This window comes from Melospiza melodia, chromosome Z (assembly GCF_035770615.1).
Source record: "Melospiza melodia melodia isolate bMelMel2 chromosome Z, bMelMel2.pri, whole genome shotgun sequence".
Classification (NCBI taxonomy): Eukaryota; Metazoa; Chordata; class Aves; order Passeriformes; family Passerellidae; genus Melospiza; species Melospiza melodia.
This window is the reverse complement of record NC_086226.1, coordinates 73,519,399-73,545,308: the sequence shown is the minus strand read 5'-3', so window position 1 is coordinate 73,545,308 and position 25,910 is coordinate 73,519,399. Positions and strand designations below refer to the sequence as shown.

At 39.4% G+C, this 25,910-nt stretch overlaps 1 protein-coding gene across 7 annotated transcripts in view; it reads left to right on the top strand.

The window, feature by feature from the left end:
• PRR16 (proline rich 16) overlaps positions 1-25,910 on the top strand; it is a 140,317-nt gene that overhangs the window by 92,454 nt on the left and 21,953 nt on the right. For 3 of the 7 annotated variants that reach the window (XR_010031067.1, XR_010031068.1, XR_010031072.1), the window contains one exon: positions 1,854-2,748. Coding sequence is in view for 1 of the 7 variants with exons in the window: in XM_063179849.1 (XP_063035919.1) it covers positions 1,854-2,612 (759 nt within the window). In the remaining 6 variants the exon portion in view is untranslated. Of the gene's footprint in view, positions 1-1,853; positions 2,749-23,956; positions 24,065-25,910 lie in introns of all 7 variants that reach the window. The other 4 variants (XR_010031070.1, XR_010031069.1, XR_010031071.1 and 1 more) reach the window with 2 other exon arrangements.

Genomic DNA, 25,910 nt, shown 5'->3' with positions numbered 1-25,910 from the left:
TTATAAGCTGTCATTCTTGGAATGAATTTTGGTACAGATGGGATTTGTCTACCTTTATTCTGAAATTTTCCTGAGTTCTTATATGCTATGCCCTGGAGGGGATGTGTCGGATCTGGCAGCTACTAGAGTTCAACTGTCCATTTAAACTTCTAGAATAATTTTTTTAATCCTTATTATTTCAGGGATTTAATGTCTCCGGTTTAAGGGTATATTTTTTGTCTTTTTTCTTTTTTTCTTTTTTTTTTTTTTTTGAGAAAAAATAGAAATTTAAATGCAACATGATACCTGACTTAGAATATTGAATAAATTAGTTGTTTGAAATAGTTTTAGAGAAAAATTATTGTGAAATTTTTTCAAAGATGCTTGAAAGCTCTGTGAATGATGCTTATTTGCATGTTTGCTGGTTTTAGGAGAAGGAGACCACTAAACTGAATTGAGGCATATGAATTTTTATGAATTTTGTATTATGCAACTCAGCTTACAGTATGAGCAGTGAAAGCTGGAGTGCTTTTTCATTTTATGGTGGTTTTGCTTTTATTATTTACCTTTTACTACTGGACACATAAGTGGGGGACTGATCTGACTGAATAAAGAATCACTGCCTTCAGTAGTGGCTTTCATGTTTTTTGCAGTTATTATGTGGCTCATATGCCTAAAAATAGTTTGAAATCAGTAGTATCAGCACCAAATTATTGAAAGCAGGAAGGAGAAATGAAAGTTTCTGTGGCACAATGGCCACATCTGGTTTTTCATTTCAAATGTATTGGTTTGCCTCCTCCAGAACAACACAGGTCTCCCAGAAGGACCCAAAGCAATGGCGCAGGTTTTTATTCATGCACCAGAGTTAGTTAGCAACATTTCAGCTACTGATTACTTTAGGTACACCCCCCGGGAGGCTGTGAAGGACAGAAATCAGTTTTTAAATGTGTCCCAGTGCTACTTCCTGTGGCATCTGTTGTAGTTATGTGTAGCTCATAACTACTGTTGTTCAACTGGCCACTGAGTTAAATGCATTTTGCAGGGAAGGCTCCAAGTAAACGCACCGTTGGTTTCATGCCATATCTAAAAATCAGTAGAAAAGGGATTCTTGAAGACTAGAAAAGATCTAGCAATGTAGAATCTAAAACAAGAATTCTGGGAGGTAGAGGAAAGCTTTAAATAAAGTGCATGAGTTCTTAAATACTTGTGAGTGGAAACCAAGCAACATTTTCTCTTTCAGCAAATGCTATTTCAGAATTTTTTTGGAGGATTTCAGATCTTATGGAAAATGCTCATAAAGGGAGATAACACAAAAGAGATTTTGTTTCTCATAGTCTCTTTTATGTTAAAAAAATGTCAAAATTGTGTATCCAACATATGATTCTACACATATAATATCACCTGTGCAGAGAATGCATATTTAATCCTAGAGTGTTTGAAAGGTCAGAGTTAAAAGATGCTCTGCAGAATTTTTGGGTTCAGAAGCTGTCATGTAGAAGCTAAAGCTGAACAATTTTGTCTCCTCCTGCACCGGAAGGCAAAGCATAATGCTGAAGAATTACACTTCACTCACTATGATATTACCAAGTAAACCCTGGAGGGAAAGAAAGGGAAATTCATTCTAGACTGTTTCAAGTTATATTTCTCTTGTATTCAGGTGATGAGCTAGCAAACTAGCCATCCTTATCATTATTGTTGTCCTCATTTTTATTATGATTATTTTATTATGTTGACAAGAAAAAAGAAATAATGGTCAAAAAAACTGGATGCTTCAGTTCTGGGGAAGACAAGCAGATAGCGGAGAATGGTTTAGTTTTTCTGTGCCTTCTCTGGTGTGTGCTTCTCTCACTGTTCTCACTCTGGCTGTTGTGCAGGTGGTTGACCAGATTGACACACTGACATGTGATCTGCAGCTGGAGGATGAGATGACAGACAGCTCCAAAACAGACACCCTGAACAGCAGCTCCAGCAGCACGACGGCCTCCAGCCTGGAGAAGGTGAAGGTGCGTGGCAGCGCGCCGCTCATCAAGCCGCCCGCGCACCCGTCCGCCATCCTCACCGTGCTGCGCAAGCCCAACCCGCCGCCTCCTCCGCCTCGCCTGACGCCCGTCAGGTGCGATGAGCCCCCCAGGCTGCCTCCCTTGGCCAACCCGCTCAAGACCAATGGCACCCTGCTGCGGAACGGGGGCCTGCCCGCGGCGCCGGGCCGCGTCCCCAACGGGGATGTGTGCTGTGTGCCCGGCAGCGGCCTGGAGAAGGCGGTGATGCCGCCCCTGGCACACAGGGCCGAGAAGGAGCGGTGTGCCCAGGCCGGAGCCAGGGAGCGAGTGCGGTTCAGCGAGAAGGTGCAGTACCATGGGTACTGCCCCGACTGTGACGTTCGCTACAACATCAAAAACAGAGAGGTGCACTTGCACAGCGAGCCCGCCCGGGCTGCGGGAAAGCTGCCACACCAGTGCCCTCCTCTGCCGCCTCCTCCGCCTCCACTGCCTCCGTTTCTTCTGGAAAATGGAGGGTTGGGGATAAGTCCCAGTAATAGCTTTCCTCCTCCAAGACCTGCAACTGTGCCTCCACAAACTGCGCCAAAACCCCAGAAGACCATCTTGAGGAAATCAACCACTACAACAGTGTGAAGTATGCCCCTTGTAATAACTCTTTGTTTTTTCCTATATATAAACATAAATAGGTAATGAGCACTTTCTACTTGAGCAATAAAAAGACCCAATGTATTACACCCTGTGTCCAGTGAAGTGGCATAAAAATCACATGGTAAGTACAAAGAGGAATACTTCTTGGTCTTACCCTTTTGGCAAAGGGTGCTGGAAAAATACTCATTCTTTAGCACTGATGTTGTAAACATCTGTAGCAGTTTCTTATTTGTAGCATGGTTTAAAAGACAATGAAAAGAAAGTTCAGTGTGAAAACACTGCATAGTGATATGTGATAGGTTTCAGTCTCATATAAGGGAATAACTATTTCTCTCCTGGCTTTTGGGACTTTTCAAATGTCTTTTGATGAAGCCAGGTGGAGTGCCAGGTAACAGCCTTTGACTGAATTCTAGCAAATGCTTTTTTTCTCTTCATGCGTGCTTGAGCAAATTCAGTGTATGTGGAGTGGTTGCAGTGGGGGGTAATCACTGGACTCTCAGCAGCTTGGTCTTTGGTGGGGAAGTTTAATTGAAAAAAATAATTGAAATATGTGTTGGCATGGCTCTGGAAAACCGAGTTGCATTTTGTTTCTCTCTGTCTCAGTGCATTGCTCCTGATGTAAAGTACCGAGTCTGAGATGAGCAGGGATTGTCCCATTAAGTTCCCCTTTTTTCTCCATCTGCAAAATGGTGGTGATATTTTATCTCACTGTGCAGTGGCAGTAGGCTGGAAAAACAAGGCCCAGTTCTGTGTTTTTCACAAAGCTTTTGTCTGGTGCAAATCTTCTTTTTGAAGGCAAAGAAAATGTTGCTTAAGGCCTCCAGGGACATCCACTTAATTCATGTAAAGAGCTTTGAAGTTGAAAAGCTCTGTGCAATTATGGAGCATTAACATGCAAAACAAGATATTTTACATGTTATCACATTTTGATGGTGAACCCAATTAATATTCTTACTAGTTGAAAAAAAGTCCTCAGTGTTTTTAATTATTTTATGACAGAATATCCTTTGATTCTCACAAAGAGAATTGCAGGGATTTAGTGTTTAAAAAAAATCCAGTCAATGAATAAATCTGATAAAAAATCTGTTATTTACAAAACATGTACCAAAATAGTCTCAATGGCCAACAGCAAACGCTATATTAAAAAAAAATTATGCTTATTTTAGCTGAAGTATAAAAATTACTTTATGGCAAAACAGAAAAAAAATCCGACAAAACAGATTTTGAATTTTAATTTCTATTTACATCTAGTAAATTAAACAGATATTTTATCTGTTTAATTTACTAGATGTAAATTAATATTTATCTCCTGTATAGGTATTCTAGTATTTAAACCAAAATAATAAGAATAATGGTAACAAAAGTCCCATCAGATGACTACTGTTTGTAAATCTTTGCATTAAGCAAACATTTTATTTTGTGCAAATACACATCCAGGGTCTAAAGCCTCAGGAAGTGTTCCCTGCATAAAAGGCAAAGAAAGGAAATCGTCCTAAATTCTTAATCATGCTTTCCCCTCGTGCCTGCCATGTGTTTTTCATGATGCACTTTACATTTGGTATTGTTTGACTGTACTTAATCCCACGGGAGCTGCTGCTGAGTGCAGCGAGTCCAGGCTGCAGCAGGAGACAGGAGACAGGAACTCGTCCTGCATCTGTGCAAGATCTTTGCTGCCCAGATCAGGATTATGGCAGGTGGATTCTGCTCACATGCTGGAACTCCACAGCACCTCCCTTGCTCATACATTGAAAACTGCATTTGAAATCACTGGAACAATGTGCAGACATACCCACATTGCATAGCTGTAGGATTTTCTTTTAAAAAGAAAATTCCTGCTGTCCTTAAAATATCACTGCTGTACAGATCATACACCCTTTATGAGCTAGTTTAGTATTTTTTTTCATTCTTATACAAGCTACTGTTTACAAGAAATACGATAATGCAAATCAAATATTGCACATAAAATATTAAAGAAAATAATGCTGAGTAATTTTAGAAGGTGATGGTGCATATGTCTTACCCCACTTGGCTTAGTTTTTTTGGTATGAGCTCACCTCTGACAGCAGAGTGCTGCATTTCTCCTCTGGGCTTGTCAGAGTCTTGTGAACACGTTAGCACCTTCAGACTGGATGCTTCACTCAGTGGATGTGGACTGATGTACATGTAAATTTCAGTTTTGTTACAGCTATCAGCTGTGGAAAGCTTAAACAGCATCCAAATTTGAGCAGTTAATGTGCAGTTTAGGTACCCAACATCTTATATCTGATACGTTGTCTTCTCACGCAGAAATGCTTTCTTGTCTCTTTCCATACACCTCCTGAGTATCTTCATATGATATGGCTGTGCCATGAAAAGATGTGAGTTTTCAAATGCAATGCTATATCTGACCAGCAATGCAGCTTCAAAATGTGATGGAAAAACATTGTTTTTCAGCAAAGTTTGACAACCCAGTCTTTCTACAACATGTTGCAAGGTCTCTGTTAAATCATAACACAAACTTTGAATCAGTTATATTTTAATGAGAATGTCTCTGGCCTGTGTCCCATTGTAAGGTGTTTTTGTCAGAGTAATAATTTCACATTAATAACATGTCAGAATAAAATTAAGGTTAAAACAGGTAAACTTGCAAAATGTGCAAAACAATTAACTTTAAATTTTGCAGCACTGTTTGGAAACTGGTAATAGAAATGGCGTAGCAACAAATGCAGTAGTGTGTTCAGCCAGCAGTATTTTTTTACTTTTATATGAGGAATGTAAAGTATGTGAAGCATTTTTGAACACCTGCAAAACAGTGTGCTTCACACTTTAGTGAGGAATACCCAATAAACTAACTGGACAGGAGTTGTCTGCATTTGTAATGTAAATGTAATATTCTCTGAGATTACATTTAGTGTTTTGCAAATGTGTTTATACCTGAAAAAAATGAATGTCCAATAGCAGTACTCAGAGCTTTAATTCAGTGTTTGCCACTCATCAGTCTTCTGTATGGCTTTAGTTTCCTAAGTTATTTTAAAATCTCAACTGTTCAGATCTAGGCTTCCCAAATGCAAATAGGAGAAGGTTGATTGTATCAGTTTAATGAAGGGGACAAGTTTAGGAAAATTAGTATTAAAAAAATGAAAATTACCTTATTTGTAATAATGGCATTCATTAAAAAGGTTAACCCATTAATGCATTGCAAGAAAGGAAAACTTGGAGAGTAAAATCCAGTAACAATCCTTTTGAAGGATGCAAGGTAGGAATCTTCAAAAAGATACGTATCTTTCTGCCGCCTGGTAAAAGTCACCGTTCTTCCTTTTCTCTTGTTGTCTGAGTTGTTACACCTCTCATTGCATCATCAATTTTCTTCAAAACAAGAAAAAATTCCAAATCGTCATTGATGGTTTTTTATTATTAAATCAATATCTTATTTAAAATGTGATGTGATATAAGTCAAGTACACTACAGCTCTCGTTATTAGCTTTCTTCAGGTAATTTGTTTATTGGTTTTGAAGCAGAGAGCAGTATGACTCCTTTAATTACCAGAGAGATTTTATGTGAATGTTTGCTCAGATCTCTTTCTTTCCGTGTTCTAATTATGGCTTTCCTTTCAGTAATGTCACAAACAGTAATCTAACGTGTTCATGTAAAATCATACCGTGGCTGCTGTGTCACTTGTCTGATGCAGTCTCAAAGTAGGCATGAGTATTGGGCACATATTTTTGCACAGGCAGCATTTCTCACACCCCTGTATATATGCTAAGAGCCGTGCTTTTTCAGGGGCAGTATGTGTGTTTAGAAGCAAAATACCCACTGCTCAAACTAGTAATCATATTGAAGGCATAATGCTCACAGGTGCAGAAAGGTCTTGCAAGTGAGGTGTGCACAAAGGCATGTGGTAGAAATGTATATGGTTAACCTTGCTAAGAACAATTGCTAGAATACTCAATCTGAAAAAAAAATTTGGTATTGGTTACATAAACACATATTTTGTGGGGATATTTGTGATGTATCTCATGTAATATCTACATGCTGCAGGCTAAAATTTCTGTCTGTATTGGCACAGACCACAACTGAAGCAACAGCAGCAGCAGCATCGTCAGCAGCACTGGTGTTACTGGGTCAGTATCCTGTGGAGCAATGCTTGCAAGCTACAGTACAGCCTGATCTTTGGTAGCAGTTACATGTTGATGAGATTTAGTTGGCAAAAAGTAGCAGGGATTTTATCTCAATCACCTGTTTTATCGTGGCTAATAGTCCAACACAGCAAGTTTCTCCACCAGTCATAATTTTGGAAAGGGATTGTAGTAATCCATCTTGGGATAGCTCGGGGGGAGCACAAGCAAGCTGTCTTTCGTTTCTGATCTTAGATGCTTGACACGTCTCTTAACTCATGCTGGTCAGAGAGCTCTCCTGTTGGCCGAGCCTGGAGCTGCTGGGATGGATGGACCTGACCGTGCATCCTGCTGCAGGCGAGAGGCCCGTGCTCGGGTCAGCCGGCGCTGAACAGTCTGCTCCCGTCCTCCGAGCCCTCGCGTACTCCGTGTATGGCAACGCTCTTGTTGCTGCACGCGGGAGAGTTGTGTTAAGAAATTGCACCTGCTCCGTGTTCATCAGCTGAGCTGTATTGTTTCGGTGGTGAAGCATGGCTGGTGTTTAAGTTCTCGGTCTTTTGTAATGCTAAATCTTTAGAAATTTCGAAGGAGGGGTTTTCTTACTTTTGAGGTAATTGTTCTCCTGTCAGGTTGTACAAATGAGATGAAAATCATCATGCGGTTATGATGAAGGTGGAGTAAAAGTTTTCATACTTTGAGGGATTTGGTTTGTTACTGAAGGGCTGTGTATCTTTTGTTGCATGAAAATGGTTTTTATAGGTAGCTGAGAAAAAAGTAGAACATAAATTGCACCCGATAGCCAGCCAAGAGAAGTACTTTGAGGAATGAATAAAACCAGAATCATTCTGCTGCCTTTCTTGGGAAAGATAAATACTGCAGGAAGGTCCAGGAATTGCTGCATCTTCTCTTCATGGCAAGAGGTTTTTTCTTTATTTCCTGAAATATTGGATGTGTATACTACAATTCTTTAAGGAACTTAGTCCAGTCTATCTCATTGTTGCTTGTAAATTATATTCATGAAAAAAATATTTTTGAAAGAGCTATCTGATATCACAGCTGTCTCTAGATGTCGATTGCCTGATACTTTGAATAACTTTTCATGCAGTCTTGCAAGCAATAATGAGAAAAATTACATAAGAAAGGAAAATAATAGGCAAATTATGAAAAAAATCCTTTCAACCGATGTGTTTTAAGTGTATTCCTCGGTGTGCTTACATAATGATAACAACATCAATATGAGTGTTTGTTTTTCTTTATGTAGCATTCTTAACATTACTTGAAAATCTTGAATTATGAGTTTAATATAATAATTACATTAAGTAGTAAGGAAAAAGACAGTCAGTGACAGAAATTCTCATAGAAGTGCTTATTTCCTTTCCAGTTCAGCGCTGATTTTCCTGAGTAAAAGTTCTCTGTTTTGGTCTCCTTCTTGGACAAATTAGCATGTGAAAACCAGAACATTATGATAGTGTCTTTTTGTATAAATCTCTAACTCCTGCAGGATATTTTCATTTTTCTTCTTTGCAAATACAGTGATGATGTGGATGATGTGATGATACAGTCATATACTGGAATTAAAAGATTGTCTAGGTCCCTATATCCCTTCAAATGGAGTTTAAATCTCTCTCAACAAGTCCTGGTAACTCCTGAGCTAAGATCCTTTTTCCCTATTTGTTGACAGTAGTCTTGGTGTTGTATAAACTGACCTGTGATCAAAACCCCCAAAAGTCTGCTGGTCACACCAGTCTCTAAGCCAGGTATTATTCTTCTTGATTTTCCTGTTTCTTTCCCTTATTCCCTGCAACGGGGAGGACAGAGAGAACAGAACTGGTACTCCAGGTCCCTTGACAGTTGTCTCAAGGCCCTGAGGACCTGACTGACTCTCTGAAGCCCTTGTTGAGATTTCATTGCTGCCTACCTGAAAAGCCAATAGAGGCTGATAATCAGTGGGCCATACCAGGCTGGGTTTTTTCTTGATGATGTCTCTTACATGGGCCTCAGGGAGGCAACACACCTCCCTGTGGCGTGGGTCTAATCAGCATATTGGGCCCTCCATTCCTTTCAAAAGGGGGTCACCAGGGACTACTGCACTTCTTTTTATTTAATTCATGGTGTTGGGTTAGGCTTCCCTGCCTTAGGCAGCCTGTCCATTCCAGAAGAACTTCAGTCCCCAATCTCATTTCCCTGGTCCCTAGATTCCAGGGCCTCATATCATGTTGTATAAGGAAAACTGTGAAGGTGAGGCTAGTTGCATGGGAATTCAGTACCAATCATCAGTCAGGAGAAGAGTGAAGTCAGCACCTTGAATTTCAGGAAAGTAACATTTCAGCTCTTTGAGAAGTTAACCAAGAAACCTAAGAAACTGGGACAGGGGAGCAGAACAGGACTGTAAGATCTGTCCATGGAGCACATCCCCACATTTAGGAAAACTGGAAAGCAGAGAAGAATCAGCATAAATTAATCAAAAACTGCTGGTTAAGCAAAAAGGAAATAAGGAAATGCAGAGATAATGGAAGCAGAGACAGATATCCTGGGAAGATTTTAGGGAGAGGTTGCCTAGTTCTGTAGATGTGAGATGAGGAAGACCAAGGCATAGAGAGAGCTGAACTTGGCAGGGGATACAAAGAATAATAAGGACAATAGGTTAATCAGACAGAAAACGAAGGTCAAAGAAAGTATACAGCCCCTGATTAACACAAACTGGCAAACTGGCAACAGCAAGCAAGGAGAAGGCTGAGGCACTGAACTTTTGCACTTCAGTCAATGGCCGCCTCTCTTCCCATTCTCAGATGGATGGAAGCTAAGTCCATCCCACTGTAAACAAGGATCAGCTCTATGAGCACCCAAAGAACGTGAATGTATCTAAGTCTGTGGGATTCAATGGGATGCATCCCAGAGTACTGTGGGAATTGGCTGCTGTAGCTGCCAGCCCGCTCTCCATGATACTCAAAAAGTTGTGGCACTCAGGGGAGGTCCCGGGTGACAGGAAAAAGGGAGGCATTGAACCAACCCATCTTAAAAAAGAGTAGAAAGGAGAAGCCTGGGTTCCACCAGCATTCAGTCTCACCTCAGTGCCTGGGAAGGTCATGGAACAGATCCTCCTAGAATGCATATGGAGGACAGGAGGGTGATTTGAGGCTGATCAACTTGTGATCTTTTACAGTGCAGAGACTGCATCAGTGGGCAGGGGAAGGACTGCAGACATTATCTGTCTGACTCCTCTAGGGCATTTGAGTTGTCTCCGACATCCTTCTTTTGAATTGGAGAGATATGGATATGGAGATATGGATATGGAGATATGGATTCAGTGGAGTAGGAATTATTTGGATGGTCACATCCAAATAAGAGGGAACTGGTCAACAACTTGATGTACAGATGGGGATCAGTGGCAAGTGGTGCCCTCAGGGGTCTTGTATTATTAAATATCTCCATTAATGACATAGATGAAAGGGTCAAGTTCACCCTCAGCCGGTTGGCAGATGACGCAAAGCTGAGTAGTGCAGCAGCACTCCTGAAGGGCACCATGCCACCCAGAGGGACATGCACAAGTTTGGGAAGTGGGCCCATGGGAAAAACTCATGAGGTTCAATAAATCCAAGTGCAAAATGCTGCACCTGAGTCATGTCAGCCCCCAGTATCCACGTAGGCTGCAGGATGAACAGATCAGGAGCTGCCCTGCTGAGGACTCAGGGGGTACTGAGGGATCAGGGTTTGGACATGAGCTGGTGATGTGTGTGCAGAGCCCAGAAAGCCAGCTGTACCCTGGTCACAGCAAAAGTGTGACCTGTGGGTTAAGGAAAGAGATTCTCCTCCTCTGCGCTGGTGGGACCCCAACTGCAGTACTGCACCTGCCTCTGAGTCCTCAGAATGAAAAAGACATGGGAGCAGAAAAGGGCCTCAAAACTGACCAGAGGGAGCAGGGTCCCTACAAGGAAAGACTGATGGACTTTGCATTATTTAGCCTGGAGAAGAGGTAGAGCAATCAGGGCTGATGTTGAACCCAGGAAGAAGGGAAAAGTGGAAGGTGATTTAAGATTTCGTTTTTATTTGTTATTTTCCTACTCTTATTTGATTGGTAATAAATTAATTTCTCCCAATCCAGTCTGTATTGCCTGTTATGGTAATTGGTGAGGGGGTCTCTTCCTTTACCTGATCCTACTCTTGAGACTTTTATTATATTTATTCTACCCTGTCCAGCTGAGGAGAGAGAGTAAAAGAACATCTTTCATGGGCTTTCATCCGGCCAGGGCCAGGCCCCTCACAAGCAGTGTCTAAGAGTGCCAAGATCTAGTGAGCTATTACTGGAAAATATCTTTTCCTTATAACTGGTCTTCAGAAAAAGTGCAAATTAGAAATTCCGAAAAGGAAATTTCATATTAAAAGTTAAAAATTTCTGGATATTACTGGCTTTAACTTAAATGATTAAATGTTTAGACGGAGCTTATTCATTAATTCAGTGGAAATCATGTTTCTGAAAGCAGAGGACACATTAATATTGCAAAAAAAACTGGTATTGTTGTCTGAGTTAATAAAATCCAACTAGAAATAAGATTAAAATCCTTCACAGTGAGAAGAATTTATTTGGAAAAGTAGTCAGTAATCCACAGTATGAAGTCTTTGAATTAATTCTGCATTTCTCTAAAAAGGGGACACACTAAGTCTAAGGAAAATACTACAGTCGTAAGCAGGAAGACAAAGTAATTTACTCTAATGCTCACTGTTAGCCATTAAAAGAACTGATACACCTTTCAATAAAAGACAGATGAAAAATATACTTTTCTGATGTAGCCAGCAGGTGCAGTTTTGTACTTGACAGAGAGGAGAGATGAAAAGAATCAGTTAAGCATGCCAGAAGCAATGAAAAAATTAAAATGTCAAACTTTATTTTTTATAGACAGGCACAACTCAGTACAAATTGTTCAGAGTGTTAATGAATTGCTTCTACTTACATGGTGACTTGAAAGGAATGTGTTGGATGGCTTTTATGAATATAAATATGAATATATGGAAGTGCTTCTCTACCGTCCAGAATTACGATTTCAGAACAAACCATCTTTCTATATCGGTGTGGAAAATCTGCAGCAGAACAGCATACTCTAGATCAACTGTAAAGACAAATCCCTTGGCAGCCAAAGTGTTTCTCAGCTATGCAGTTATCGATCCCAGGATCGGTCAATAGATGCAACCATAAACCAACACTCTTAAAATTCCAGTGCTGATGTAACTTTATTTAACCCTGATCTGTTTCTGGGAAAAACATCCCAACTCACTTTTGCTGATCATTCCTACATCCTATATATATTATATTTAAATATAAATAAATATGAATAAATAAATATGTATTTATATATATATATATTCCTATAAGTCCACCACAAACTTTTTTGTTGCGTAGCAGTGAACCAGTTGAGTGGCCCAGGCTGTCTGAAGCAATGTTCATCCCCAGAATTGGTCAGTCAGTCAGACTCACCTCCTCAGAAAGAGGAGAGTGGAAACAGAATCAACCTTGTCACAGAGATGTGGGCTTTTCCTTGACCTGGCTTGTTTCTACAAAGTGTGAAAAGAATGCAGGAAAAATGTTTTCATGTAGATCTAGAAATATTTCAAATATGTTGTTGGGCTTCACCAAAATAACTAAGTACAAGATATAATCAAAATAAGATTTTGAGTTGTGTTATGATGTGATGTAATTAATCCTTCTAGTAAAATAGACCTTTTTATAAGAATTAAGGAAATCGGGCGTCCTATTTCTGAGACATTTATAATATATTTCTGCACCAAGTTGTGCAGAAATATATTATAAATGTGTATGAAATACATAAAGAAGAGCTTCTGGTGGATGTTTATTTTCTAAAGCATAATCCTTGAAGATATGAATGAAACACAGATGGATTTTTTACAACAGGAAGAAACACCACTCTCATTTGCATTAGTAAGGTAGTAGTCAAGCTTTTTTTCTGCTAAAGGCTTCTTTTATTTCTGGGGGGATTTTTTTTTTATTTTTTGTCCAAGCAAGTATGACATGGAAGTTGTGTATTCTTATTTTTCTTTTCTCTTTTTAGTCGTCCTTTTTGTGTTCCTTCAAAAACAAAAACAAAAAACCCCCAAAACAAACCAAAACAAAACAAAAATCCTCAAAAAGCCAAAACAAAACAGAAATCCACAAAACCTAACCAATCAGCCAGGAAAAAAAAAAGGAAAGAAGAGAAAGAAAGAAAAATATTTTTTAATAATACACACAACACATTTTAGCATTTTTAAATACATTATTAATGCTTACATTTTCAGCTTCTGAGGAACTCTGATATTTAAATAGTAGTTGGTGAAAAACCTACATATAAAAACATTAAAATAAAAATTTACAGAACAGTAAATTTGGTGGAATTTCAAGAAACATATATCAATAATTACTGAGCAGGATGGAAAAGAGACTCATCTGGTAAAGATTCAAGGCTCTCATGAGTTCTGACAAAAAGAGTTCAAGGTTTACAAAAAGAACTTGTGAGACTCCTCCACCAGCTTATGTAGAATGTCATATGTATGTGCCTGCACTGACCTAGTGACTGATTCATAACGCTGGTTATGAGTCTCCAAGGAAAGCTTGGGTAAGCCAGTAGGCCAGATCTTTGTGGTGCCCTCGTTTTCATAACCCAAAATATTTTTTTCATGATAAATTCAGATTTGTTAATAATGTATTTAAAATAATTTTGTAAGATCAGTCATAATATGTTACTGATGAAGTAATCATTGTTTGATAGATGTATTTAACACTTCCAGTAATCACACCTACTGAAGAAATGAGGAGGTACAGCTATGATAATACATAATTTGTAATTTATATATTTGGAATCTGTGTATACAACTGAATATTATCCTGAATACTTTAGAGACTGATGATTTTTTTTTCCTGTCATGACCTGATTTTTAAGTACAAGAGTAGTATTTTGAGATCATGTTTAAGTCACAGACTTGTTGTTGTACACTGCTTGGAGACCAGCTGTGCTATTTGAAAACAATTTAAACTTGGGGTTTGCCAAGACTTACAAAAGAGCTGTAAATACTGAAGTAGTCCTCATTTTATGATAGTACAATACATTGTTCTAATTAGCAAAATCTTTTGTTACAATTTGTTGAGCAAATTGTTATTTATTTGCATGATAAGGTTATTACGTCTTTGTGGCCAGAAGACATGAGAAAATAATTTTTAAAAAATGAGCAGTGTCTACATCTGAAAGCCATCAGCCAACACTGACTTTGTCTTGTTAGAAGTCTTAAAATACATCTATTTTGGTTTATTGTCATTAAGGTTTGACCTTGTCACAGTTATATGCAGACCAGTTATGCCAGTGGTCCGTACAAAAGTGCAGAAAACGGAGAACTTTGTTCCAAGTAGTTTATATCTTTGGTATAATCTGAGATTGATTCTGATCACACGCAGACTTAAGAGTAAGTCTCAAGTGGGAATCAGTATTTAAAGCCTGAGTTGTATTATTTAGGTAAAAGAAGAATTAAACAAGGAAAGTCTTGCAGAAGAATAGTAACTACATATAAGTCTTGGTCTCAACATTAAATTTTCTAGTACTAATGCATTTTTTACATACATTGCTTATTTTCATCCACTTCTTTTTTTGGTACTCAGCTCCAACTGTAAGAAGACATGGTGTTCAGTCATTCTTCTAAGGCTAGGGAGATAAGAAATAAAGTTGTAAAGTTGTAAATAAATTAAGTAATTGATTTCTAGAAAGAGGATGGCCAGTATAGCATTCTTCATTGTTGATCTTGTCTGAATTCACAGACTGATGCAGGAAAACCATTAGAAAAGCATTGTATGTACCAGTTTGTTTTTAACAATTTTCTTTTGCTGTCACTCATTAACCATGCATACAGGACATTAATTATTTGTCTCTCAGACATGCAATGAATCTTTTAAATTGTGTTTAAATGAATATTTCATGAGCTTTCAGCACCTGTGCTTTATGGTGTGTTTTCAAGGAAAATTTGATCTATGAGTGGAAGCTTTAAATGTCGGAAACACAAAGCAGGGAGCTTTATCACAGTGCCATAAGATTCTAGGAAAAAAAGTATGTATTATTAATTATTAAGAGCAGAAAGCTATGGTATTAGCTTTCTGTTTAACAGGAAATTGTTGGGTAAGACAAACTCTGCTTCATCTATATTGATTGGAAAAACTATGAACTGTACATCAGTTCTTCATGAGGAAAAAACCAATTTTTTTGCCTCTGTCTTCACTGGCAACCCCTCTCCACAAGTCTTGACTGGATGGACTTCAGGATGGGGATTGGGAGAACAAAATCCCTCCCACTCTAAGTGAAGACCAGGTTATTGACCACTTGAACAAACTAAATATATATAAATCTCTGGGACCCTATTAGATGCATTCCAGAGTCTCAAGGCAATTGTCTGATGGCATTGCCAAGACACTCTTGGTATTAAAAAGTTCAAATAGCAAACAGGTGAAGTCCCAGGTGACAGGAGAAATGGTTGCTGTACCAATCACTAATGAGGGTATAAAGGAGGACCCTGGGAAGCACCAACCTGTCAGTGTCCCGTCCATGCCTGGGAAGATCCCGGGACACGGATCTTCCAGGAGCTTCCAGAAGCTCTGCCAAGGCACATGGAGCACAGGGAGCCAGGGCAGCTGCACCAAGGGTGAGTCCTGCCCGACCAGCCTGGTGGCCTTCTGGGGTGGAGTGGCTGCATCAGTGCCTGAGGGAAAGGCTGCAGGTGTCGTTTGCCTGGGCTTCAGTAAGGCCTTGACACGGCCCCCATGACATCCTCCTCTCTAAACTGGACAGGCGTGGGTTCTGCAGGTCAGCTCTTACATGGACAAGAATGCGTTGGACGGTCGCCTCCAGAGGGTGGTGGCCAGTGGCTCAGAGTCCCAGAGGATGTCAGTGGCAGGTGGTGCCCTCAGGGGTCTGTCCTGGGACCAGTATTATTTAATATCAATGGCACAGACAAAAGGATCGAGTGCACCCTCACAAAATTTGCAGATGGCACCAAGCTGAGGGGTGCAGTGACACTCCTGAATGATGGGATGCCATCCAGGGGGATGGAGAAGCTTGAGTAGTGGACCTATGGGAATACCATGAGATTTAATAAGACCAACTGCAAGGTGCTGCACCTGGACTGGGACAATCTCTGTTATCACTCCAGGCTGGGGGATGGAGGGACAAGAGCAGCCGTGCCCAGAAGGGCTTTGGGGTGCTGGGGGTGAGGGGCTGGACATGACCCAGCCATGGGCACTCACAGCCCAGAGAGCCAAACGTGCCCTGCAACCAGATCAGGGTGAGGAGGGGATTCTGCCCCTCTGCTCTGCTCTGCTCTGCTCTGACCCCACCTGGAACCCTGCATCCAGCTCTGGGTGCCCAGCACAGAAATTGACCTATTGGAGTAAGTCCAGAACAGGGTGGACTAATCACCAAGATGATTAATAGGATGGAGCACCTCTCCTAAGAGGAAAGACTGAGAGAATTGGGATTTTTCAGCTTGGAGGAGAGCAGGCTTTGAGAGGACGTAATGCCAACCTTACTGTACCTGAAGGGAGGCTATAAGAAACCTGGAGAAAGATTTATTACATGACAAAAGGGAATGGCTTCAGAGTGAAGGATTGTAGGTTTAAATTAGATATTAGGAAGAAATTCTTTACTGTGAGGTTGGTGAGGCACTGGAACAGGTTTCCAGAGAAGCTGTGGATGCCCCATTTTCAGAAGTGTTCAAGAGCAAGTTGCACGGGGCTCTGAGCAAGCTGGTCTAGTAGGAGGTGCCCCTGTCCATGGCAGGGGACTTAGAAGTAGATTAACTTTGAGGTCCCTTACAACACAAACCATTCTGGAATTCTATGATTTGTTTTTTCTCTAATTTACCTTGTGAGTCTTTTCTGTGTGGTAGAAGATAGTCACATCATTGTGTGGGTACAACAACACATGGTCAACTCTGACCTATGACCTGCCCTACATTTTCCTTTTATTGAAACTGGTGCATGGAAATAGAAGACCAATTAAGGACCAATTTGCTTTTGCCAGGGATTGGTAGTATTTGGTACAGACTTGGAATAGGGAACTTGCAGATTTCCTAGGGTCCCAAAATTTAGATGGGCTGGATAACTGCATATGTCCAGTTTACATGGCAGAGGGGTGGGGGCTGTGGGGATGACATCTGTGAAAAGATGCCAGAAGTTTTCCCCACATCAGACAAAGCCATTTTCTCTAAGGTGGATCTGCTGCTGACCAAAGCTGAGCTGTCCACAATGTTGGTGCATGTCTGTGGTAATGTATTATCCTTATTTCCCATTAGTCCACTCTGGCCTTTGACTGGCAGTAGTCAAATTTTTCAAGTCTGTAAAACTTTTCAATTTCAAGTCTCAAATTTTTTTCAATTTTGAGCCTGTGATGGTAATAGATGAAGTATCTCCCTGTCCTTACCTCTTTATGCCATTAGCATTTTGTGGTATTTTGTCCCCCCATCCACTTGAGGACGAGGGCAGTGGATTGGCTTGATGGGCACCTGGCAAGCTGGGCACACAGCTGAGGTCACCCTGCCAAGTGAGTCACGTTCACAAGCCTGGCACTGCCTTGGTGGAGCTGATCTGGTGCCCAGGCCTGGACCAGGTGAAAGTCACAGCAGCTGGAGTGCAATGCACGTTCAGCATTTCTTCCCCCTGAGACTTGCTTAGGTGCTCGTATGATGGCAAAAAAGGGCACTCTCGTTAACATGAGACTGATGCCCTCTTTATGCCTTGGTGCAACATGGAAATTGGAAGGGGCTGGGCTGCCTTGTGTACCTGGCTTTTCTTCTCATGGCCCAAGCTCTCAAATGTATCCACAGCTTGAAGCTTGAAGGCAGTGGCACATGCTGTGGTCTGTTTTCATAATGCATTACATGAACAAAATCAAAGGAAAATTTTCTTCACATTTCAATTTCACGTTTATTTTATTCTGTGTTAAAAGAACAATTCCAATTTCTTTTATGTTGAAAGGACTAAATAGGATCACAGCACAGGAACTAATTTTTCAGAAAACTTCTGTTTGATTATGAAATTATATACTGTATAATCTCTTACCTGTGATAGAACCAGATCTGCCTCTTCCTTTTCTAAATAAGGGATCTGAGGTCAGTTTTATGTATCTTCAGAGGAACCTTACAAATTGCTATGAATATAGGCAGGCAGAACACATGATTTTTGGTTGCAATCCAATTTGATTGCAGTAGGATGGAGCGGATACTACAGTACAAATTTCATTTATAAACAATGTTATAATGTTAATGTAGCTAACCATTGTAGACCTAATCTTCCTCACATCCTTTTTTTTTTTTTTTTTTTTTTTTTGACGACTGGTAATAAGTTACAGCAGGAACCCAGAAGAATTAATTTCTGGGCAAATTGAATCCACCAAAAGGCAGGCAGCAGTGAAGTGTAAAGAAATGATGAAGAGTGCAGGGCAAGGATGATTTGAAGAATTTTCCCTGACTTATTTCTGGAGGAAGTGAAAGGGGAGAGAAATCTAGTGCACATAGTGGGTGAACAGAATATGTGCCACGGGACATGGGATTTAGTGGCTCACTTTACTCCCTAGTTCCTTGGTATGGGTCCAGTTTATTGTGGTAACTTGTTTATCGCTTACCATCTGTTTCTTGTGATGCACAACAGTGAAAAGTTTGTTTGGCCTCTTTCCTTTGGAGAAGGGTTTTGGTCATTTCTCATTACTTATTAATGATTTTCCAAACCCAAGAGCTTAAAGTGACATGAGGTATCAGAACCCAGAAATTTTACATACTCACTTTTCATCATTTTTGCTTACTGTCAGAGAGCTTTTTGGCTGTCCAAACTATACAGGTGCCACATTCATTTTGCATTAGAAGCTTTTTCAACACAGTCAGTAGCAAGTATTTTGGTTTAGTGTTAAAATTTTATAACTGTTTTATTTCCGTCAGTTATTATGGCATGCCCATATTTGTATAGAAGCAAATATTTAAGTGTTGCTAACAAGAACAGTGAAAAAACTAGAAGAAATGTTCCTCTGGTCAAGCTTTCAAAATATGAAACTTCTTTCTGGGCACATAATTTTAGAATGATGCTTTAATAATTTATTTTAAAAAGCCAAAGCCCAACTTGAATGGAGAATCTTACTACTGTTTCAAACATGAAAAATTTAAAAACACTTATAAGCATTTTTCTGTGTGCATATCTGTACATAACAGTGTTGTAGCAAAAAACTGCAAGCTTATGCTGTTATTTCTTGCCCTTTTTAAGACATAAAATTCTATTGGGTAGTTATGATTTGAGTCTCTTTAATACCTGTCAAAGGTTATTAAGCGTCAGATGTTGGAACCTGGGGCATTGTTGAGGGTTACATTTGTTAAGGGGCTGCTGATTGCAGCAAGCACTGTGGAGAGCAATAGGAAGCTATTACCTACTCCCGCCTCCAGAGGCCCAAACCCTAATTTACAGCTCAGAAACAGCATTACATGGCCAAATGCCATTGTCAAAGCCAGCCGTGCCATTGCAGGGCTGAAAAGGGGAGAACTTTGGAGAAGATGGATAAACATGATTAAGAGGCAGTGAAAGGAAGGACCACACTGAAATGGAAAGCAGAGAGTAAAGTAGAGGTGAAGAAAAAAGAATGAAAGAAGAATGCAAGAATAACAAGCTAACCAGGAAAATATTCTAATTTCCTCATCACTGTCTGGCATTCCATCTCAGATTAGGTTTAAAGGTAATCTCTAAGTGATGTCTTCACAAAATTTCTTTCCTGAAAGGCATGTGACATGAAATGATAAAACATTTAACATTCGTTGGTTTTCTGATGAATATGCAAGGAATGGGGAGAGGACATTTGCTTTAGTTCTGTATCTTAGTGTGTGTGCTATTTTTTTTTTAATTCTCATAATGCCTGGAAGTCCTTTGACTAAACAGGAAGTTTTCTTTTGAACTTTTATGACTAACATAACCACAAGAAAGCTAAGAGCATTGCTGGGATTTCAAATAGAAGAAATGCAGCATGAAGTAGATAACATTTTATAAAAGCCATAGAAGTGGTCCTGGGAGTAAATGAAGTTACAGAAGTACAGATGCATCTTATATAGAACATGACAGTTAAAAGGGAGTTGCATTGAAATATCATTTTAACTAGCTTAGACAGAAATTAACCCTCTGAATAGACAAGACTAAAACCATCCCTAGGGCCAGTGCCTAGGTTAATGCATCAGGGGTGAATTGGGCCCAATGTACTGATGATAGGATATGGAGCTTGAAAAGGGCACAAACAAAGATGAATTGGAAACAGATGTCAGAAAGAATTTTTAGAATCATACATTTATGTAGTAGCTACTGGGCAAGGCAGTAGATGAAAAACACAAAGGGACAAGAAGAAGGAAAAGAGAGATTGGCATATCTTAATGCTTCAACTAAAACAATCTGTGCAGGTGATGTCTAATGTCCCTAACATTTATTCTTCTACTCACTACCACGTTAAAATGTAAAATGGCAATATTGGAACATGTTGAATCTGTCTCTTAATACTTTGCAGTGGATCAGTCATATTATCAAACCATAGAATGGTTTGGGCTAGAAGGAACCTTTAAAGATCATCTATTCCAAGCCCCTGCCATGAGCAGGGGTGGATTCAGCTACTTCTGGTTGCTCAAATAGTTGTTCCATTTTTTCACTACCCTCATCATAAAAAAGCTTCCTTATACATAGCCTGAATCTATGCTCTTTTTGTTTAAAACCACTACTCCTTACAAATGCAGGCCATATTAAAAAGTCTGTCCCCATTTGTTCTTGTCAGCCCCTTTTAAAGTATTGAAATGCTGCAATGAAGTCTCCCTTTACTCTTTTGTCCAGGCTGAACAATCCCTAATCTCTCAGGCTTTCTTCATAGGAGAGGTTCTCCAGCCTTTCACCAACTTTTGTGTCCCGCCTCTGGACTCACTCCAGCAGGCAGGTCCATGTCTTCCCTGTGCTGGCACCCCAGAGTTGGATGCAGGGTTCCAGGTGGGCTCTCACCAGAGCCGAGGGGCAGAATCCCCTCCCTCACCCTGCTGCCCACCCTGCCTGGGGTGCAGCCCAGGATAATTGGCTTTCTGGGCAGCACCTGTCTCACCTCTCATCCACCAGCACCCAAAATATCTCTTGGCAGGGCTGTTCTCCCTCTGTTCACTCCCCAGGCTGTGTTGATGCCAAGGGTTGCCCCAGCTCAGGTGCAGAACCCCCCTGCACTGGCCTTGTTGAAGCTCCTGAGGTTGATGAGGGCCTGCTTCACAGTACTTGCTTGCCTCGTTCAGCATGTGCCAGGTGATTAAAGTTATGGAAGTAATTTTATAGGTGCTTTTCATAATTCCAGATTGAAAAAGACTGTTTTCACAGAACTTCAGAGAAGCTAGCTGCTTGCACAGTGTAGTGAGGCAGAACAAGCCCCTGGTGCTAGGAGACTTACTACAGGATTACTCCTAGTAAGCTCTTACCAATGGCTGCAGTAAATAATGTATTTAATACTGATACTAACAGAGGTCATCAGGTGTCCATTGGATGTATTCCAGGCCTTGTACCTGGATCTGCCTGCGGTGAGAAGACATGAAGTGATTTTTCCCAGATAATACTTCTGATTAGACTTTAAAAAGTACTTGCTTTATCCAAGTCTTTTGCCTTTTAAATCACACTATAATAATTTAGCACAAAGGTAAGCACTCAAAAAAGTCATATATCTTGTGTAGAGATAAAAACTTCAGCTTGAGGCATTGATTCAAGGATTCTTTCTGGTGGCTCTCACCAGTTGCATAAAAACATAATATGGATTCTGAGGTTTATACATAGTCACAGATCTGTGCATTAGTTAGCAGTAGAAATCCCAGGTAAAATGAAACCTGGACAATTCCGTGATAGTTCGAAAACTCTTTAGTAGAAGGAGCACATTATATGAGCTTAACTGGAACTACTAGTCTGCTTTGATGTTTAGACTCGCACTAAGTTTGAAAGTCACTTCCAGGACTGGTCTAAGTGCTAAACAACATATACCAGATAACCAAAGGTGTAATTTAGTTGAACTGATATTTCTGATTTTAATTAGACCAGGAAAAGTGCAATTTTGGTCATTGAAACATTCAGAGAAACAGAATGTATGACTTGAATCTTCCAAAGCTCTGAAAGTACTGGAAATAAAATTATCTGCTTTTTCCCCTTTTAGATTAAATAATGCCAAGAATGCCAGATGAGTGTGCATCAACTCTGTGATATTCTTTTTGTGATGATACTGAAGCCCCAGTTGCATTGGGAAGGTGATCCTCACTTGGTCTTTCTCACCTGTAAGAGTTTTGAAGGCCTCAAAGATTTTGATCATTTTCAGTTGTTATTCTATCCCTTTATGCTTTAATTGCTCAAAATTGGATACCATTAATTTTATCTTTTGAATCAATCAATACTTCTAAAAATTCCAAGCATTTTCTATACTACAAATAGGACAGTAAATATCAAATTTCATTTGGGCAGTATATATCAAATTTCATTCAGTATAGGCACATTCTGTTACCATTGTTTGCTTCAAAGATAACAAAATCATCATACTAGTTTTCCAGAAACAAAAATTTTTACCCTAGAAATTCATTCTTGGGATACCATTCACTGATTTATTTTTCCTCCAAAATTACCTCTTGAAAGGGAAGAAAGGATGTATTAGTGTTTCCTTTTTTACTTTGGATTTATGATTTCATAGTGCAAATACTCATAGGTAGTGACAGCTTCTATATTTTAGATTTAGTTGAGACCTAATGGTAAATCAGCTGCAAATATTACAAACACAATGTTGTTATTTGGTTTGGTGTTTTGCTTGTTGGGTTTTGGTGGGGGTGGGGTGGTGTTATTGTTTTTGTTGCATTTCATTTAATTGGCGTAAGGAAAGTTTTGTTTTGCTGGAATTTGTTATGTAGCAATCTGTAAAAGTATTGGACTGATCTGGAGGCTGATAAATGAATCCGCAGTTTCACACATTTTTACCAAATATTTCATGCTTCAGTTAAATGTCCAACAAAATGGAATTGCAATTGATCCACCACAAACCACGTAACAACGTAATTTGATTTTCTAGTATTTTCAACTTGAAATCCATGCGCTCATCTGTGACACGATAATATGTCACATTCACGGTGATCTGCTGGCAATGTTGCTGAAGGTTTAAAGCCACAAATAGCTCTGCTGCTCTGTTCTGTAATCTCACACTGCACTTCAAAAAGAGCAGTTAGTGCTCTGTTTCATTGTGAAAACCCTGTAGCATCTGCAGTAGTTTTCTGCTTGTTGCTTTTCTCTGTTAAATAGTCTGTGACTGTGGAGCCTGGTTGGTTATAGACCCATAGCCAAATTCAGCACCTGCAGAATAGACAGATTTCACTGGTGAAAGTACAACCATTTATATAAAAAGGGTGTTTTTTAATTACAGCTTTGAAATTATTACTCAACATTCCCACAGTGTAAGTCGTCCTTAGATGTCTTACGCTTCAATGAAAAAGCTTCTCTGAGCTCTGGAACATTATTTGCTGCAGATTTCCTCAGGTTTGATACCACCTCTCAATTAGTCACCTGGAATAGTTTAAAAGGGCATTGCTTTTAAGTACATTTTAATGCCTGTTTTTTCTGAAACTTTAAAGGTTTGACATAAACCCACCATCTCTAGAAAAATAATGTGTCCTATTAAATATTAAAATTTATGTGAAATGTTGTTAAGTAGAATTTCACATTGAGTTGGGTAAGATAATGCAAAATTGCATTTCTAAAGTTAAGTTGAAGATGAATGACAACTTAGGTGTACACTCACAAAAATTAAAAAAGAAATCTTCTTCTTTAAAAGAAAAAAAATTTATTTTCTTTAAAAAGGTTAATTCACAGGAGAACAAAAAGGGTTTTTTTCTGTCTTTGTTACAGAAGTCAGCTCTGTGCAGAGTTGTAAAGCATTTTTTCTTAAGAACTGTTATTACATTTGGTCAGCTATTGAAAATGGTGGTGTTCATATTATAGGGTCTGTCTAGAACAGTTTATGTTATAGTTAGGAAAAGAGGGCCTAATCCTGTAATTGAGGAACAGGGCAAGAAGATTTTTAAAGAATTAAGTAATAATTAAGTATTTATTGAAACTAGCTACATTCAAATGACAGATATTTCAAAATACTTGAAACAACATTTTGAAATCTGCGTAATAAAATTCCAACTGTTTGTCTCTTTAAACAGAGTCCTCCTAGACAGAGCTGGCAGAGCAAATCAGATATTCCACTTTACAGAAAACTGTGCTAGCAACTCGGGAGCAAGCCTGCAGCGTAGTTCCTGAGTTTGAAACATGTAAGTTTGCAAGCATCTTGAAGAGTCCCAGAAAGGTGAAGCACAGAAGTGGTGGAGAGCTCTTCCAGGGTCTGGCCTGTGGCAGCAGGAGCATGAGGTGCTCCCCTGCTCTGTGCTGGCAAAACGTGCTGTCACAAGTCTGTAACAGATTATCCTCCAGAATTAAACCAGGCTCTGTCCCTTTTCAGGAGCCCACACAGATTTGCAGTGATCAAGAGGGGAGATTTGCACTGCAAAAGTTCCTAGAGTTAACGCCAAGGATAAATTTAAACAATTCATTCCAGCCCACCTGAAAAGATGACATAATTTTTGATAAATTCATAAACTCTGTTGTATTGCTGTATAAAAATACTTTTCTTGCAAAGTAAATTTGCAGTTACTCACATATGCTGTTCTGGACCATACTCATTGTTTCAGGACGTGCAGTTTTCCAAGCAGTGTAGTGCTCATGTAGATTTGTAAATTAACAAGGCCTATACTATTCTGGATACTAAAACTTAACTCCCATTAGTGGAATTATCCTTGATATTCATAATTGTTGTGTATATTTTATTATGGCAATTGATTTTTTTGTATTTAATTTTAGGGTTTTTTCTGGGTTTTTTAATATATTTTCCTGTCATATTAAAAGAAACAGGGGAGGAGATAACATCTAACTGGTATTGCTCTCTCATGCAGACTGGTGGATATTTCTTAGATATTTTCATTTTATAGATTAAATTCCTATATACCTGAAAAATTTAACTTCCATTAGACTAGATTGCTTGAATCCCCATTTAACCCAGCCTTGAGCCCTCCCAGAATTTGGGAACTTCTTACAGTTATGATTCAAGCATCAGAAAACAGATTTGTTTATGAACATTTCTTATGCTGGGAGCCAGTAAGTGCTGAAGGCAGAGGCTCAGCATGTCATAGAAACATGTAGAGTCCCTGGAAAGATTCTTTGGGACAAGGCCGAAATCAACCTGGCCTACTCTAAAGCCTGCTCTTATGGACTGGATATGGACTGGACTCCACCTATTCCTTCCAGTTTTTCTCTGATCTTTTTATCTCAAGGAGCTAATTGGAGATGACTAAAATGATCTAATAAAAATTAGTTCAGAAAGCTGCTGCCTGTTTCAGCATCTCTCAATGTGTGGAGCTTCACAAATAGGCAGATATTAATAATAATGTCTAGTTTAATAGTGAAATTCTCTCCAGAAGATATGTTTGAGATTATTGCTATGTATTTTCTAAACCATGTATTAAAACTGCTTTTGCTCAGAGGTTAATGTACTGTGAAAGGTAGATTTTAATGCATGTGTATGCCATGGGCTATTTCAGACTTAGGAAGCTGTAGAAAGCTGTATTAGAATTCTTTCATGTATGCAGTGGTTCTGGGTAGTTTGCTCTTAATTTTCTTGAATTAGTTGAAAAGTGGCAAAATCATGAAGTGTATGTTTCTGTGAGTCTGAATTTTCCTCATAAATGTGTAAACTGTGCTTCAGTCTTACTGTCTTAACACTGAGTATTGTCTGAAGTCATGTTTAGCACCGTTTCTCTCCTCCTCTAGGGATATCTGCTCTAAGTATGTGAGTCTGTCCATTCAGGCTGTTCACTGAGCACTTTCCACAGTTTTTATTCAGTCTTTCCACCGCTACATATATTCTTAATTGTGTTGCTTTGTGAACTGAAATGAAAACACTGTGTTGCTGTGTACCATATATCATGGTTGTTTATAGTTGGAGAGAATAAAGGCATTTAGGATTTTCATTGGTTTTAATTAGTGACACTATTAGCTTCCTTCCTAGAGTTTTCCCATACTAATGTCTTCGAGCTCAGTCATTCCTGTCTTTCCAGTCCTGAA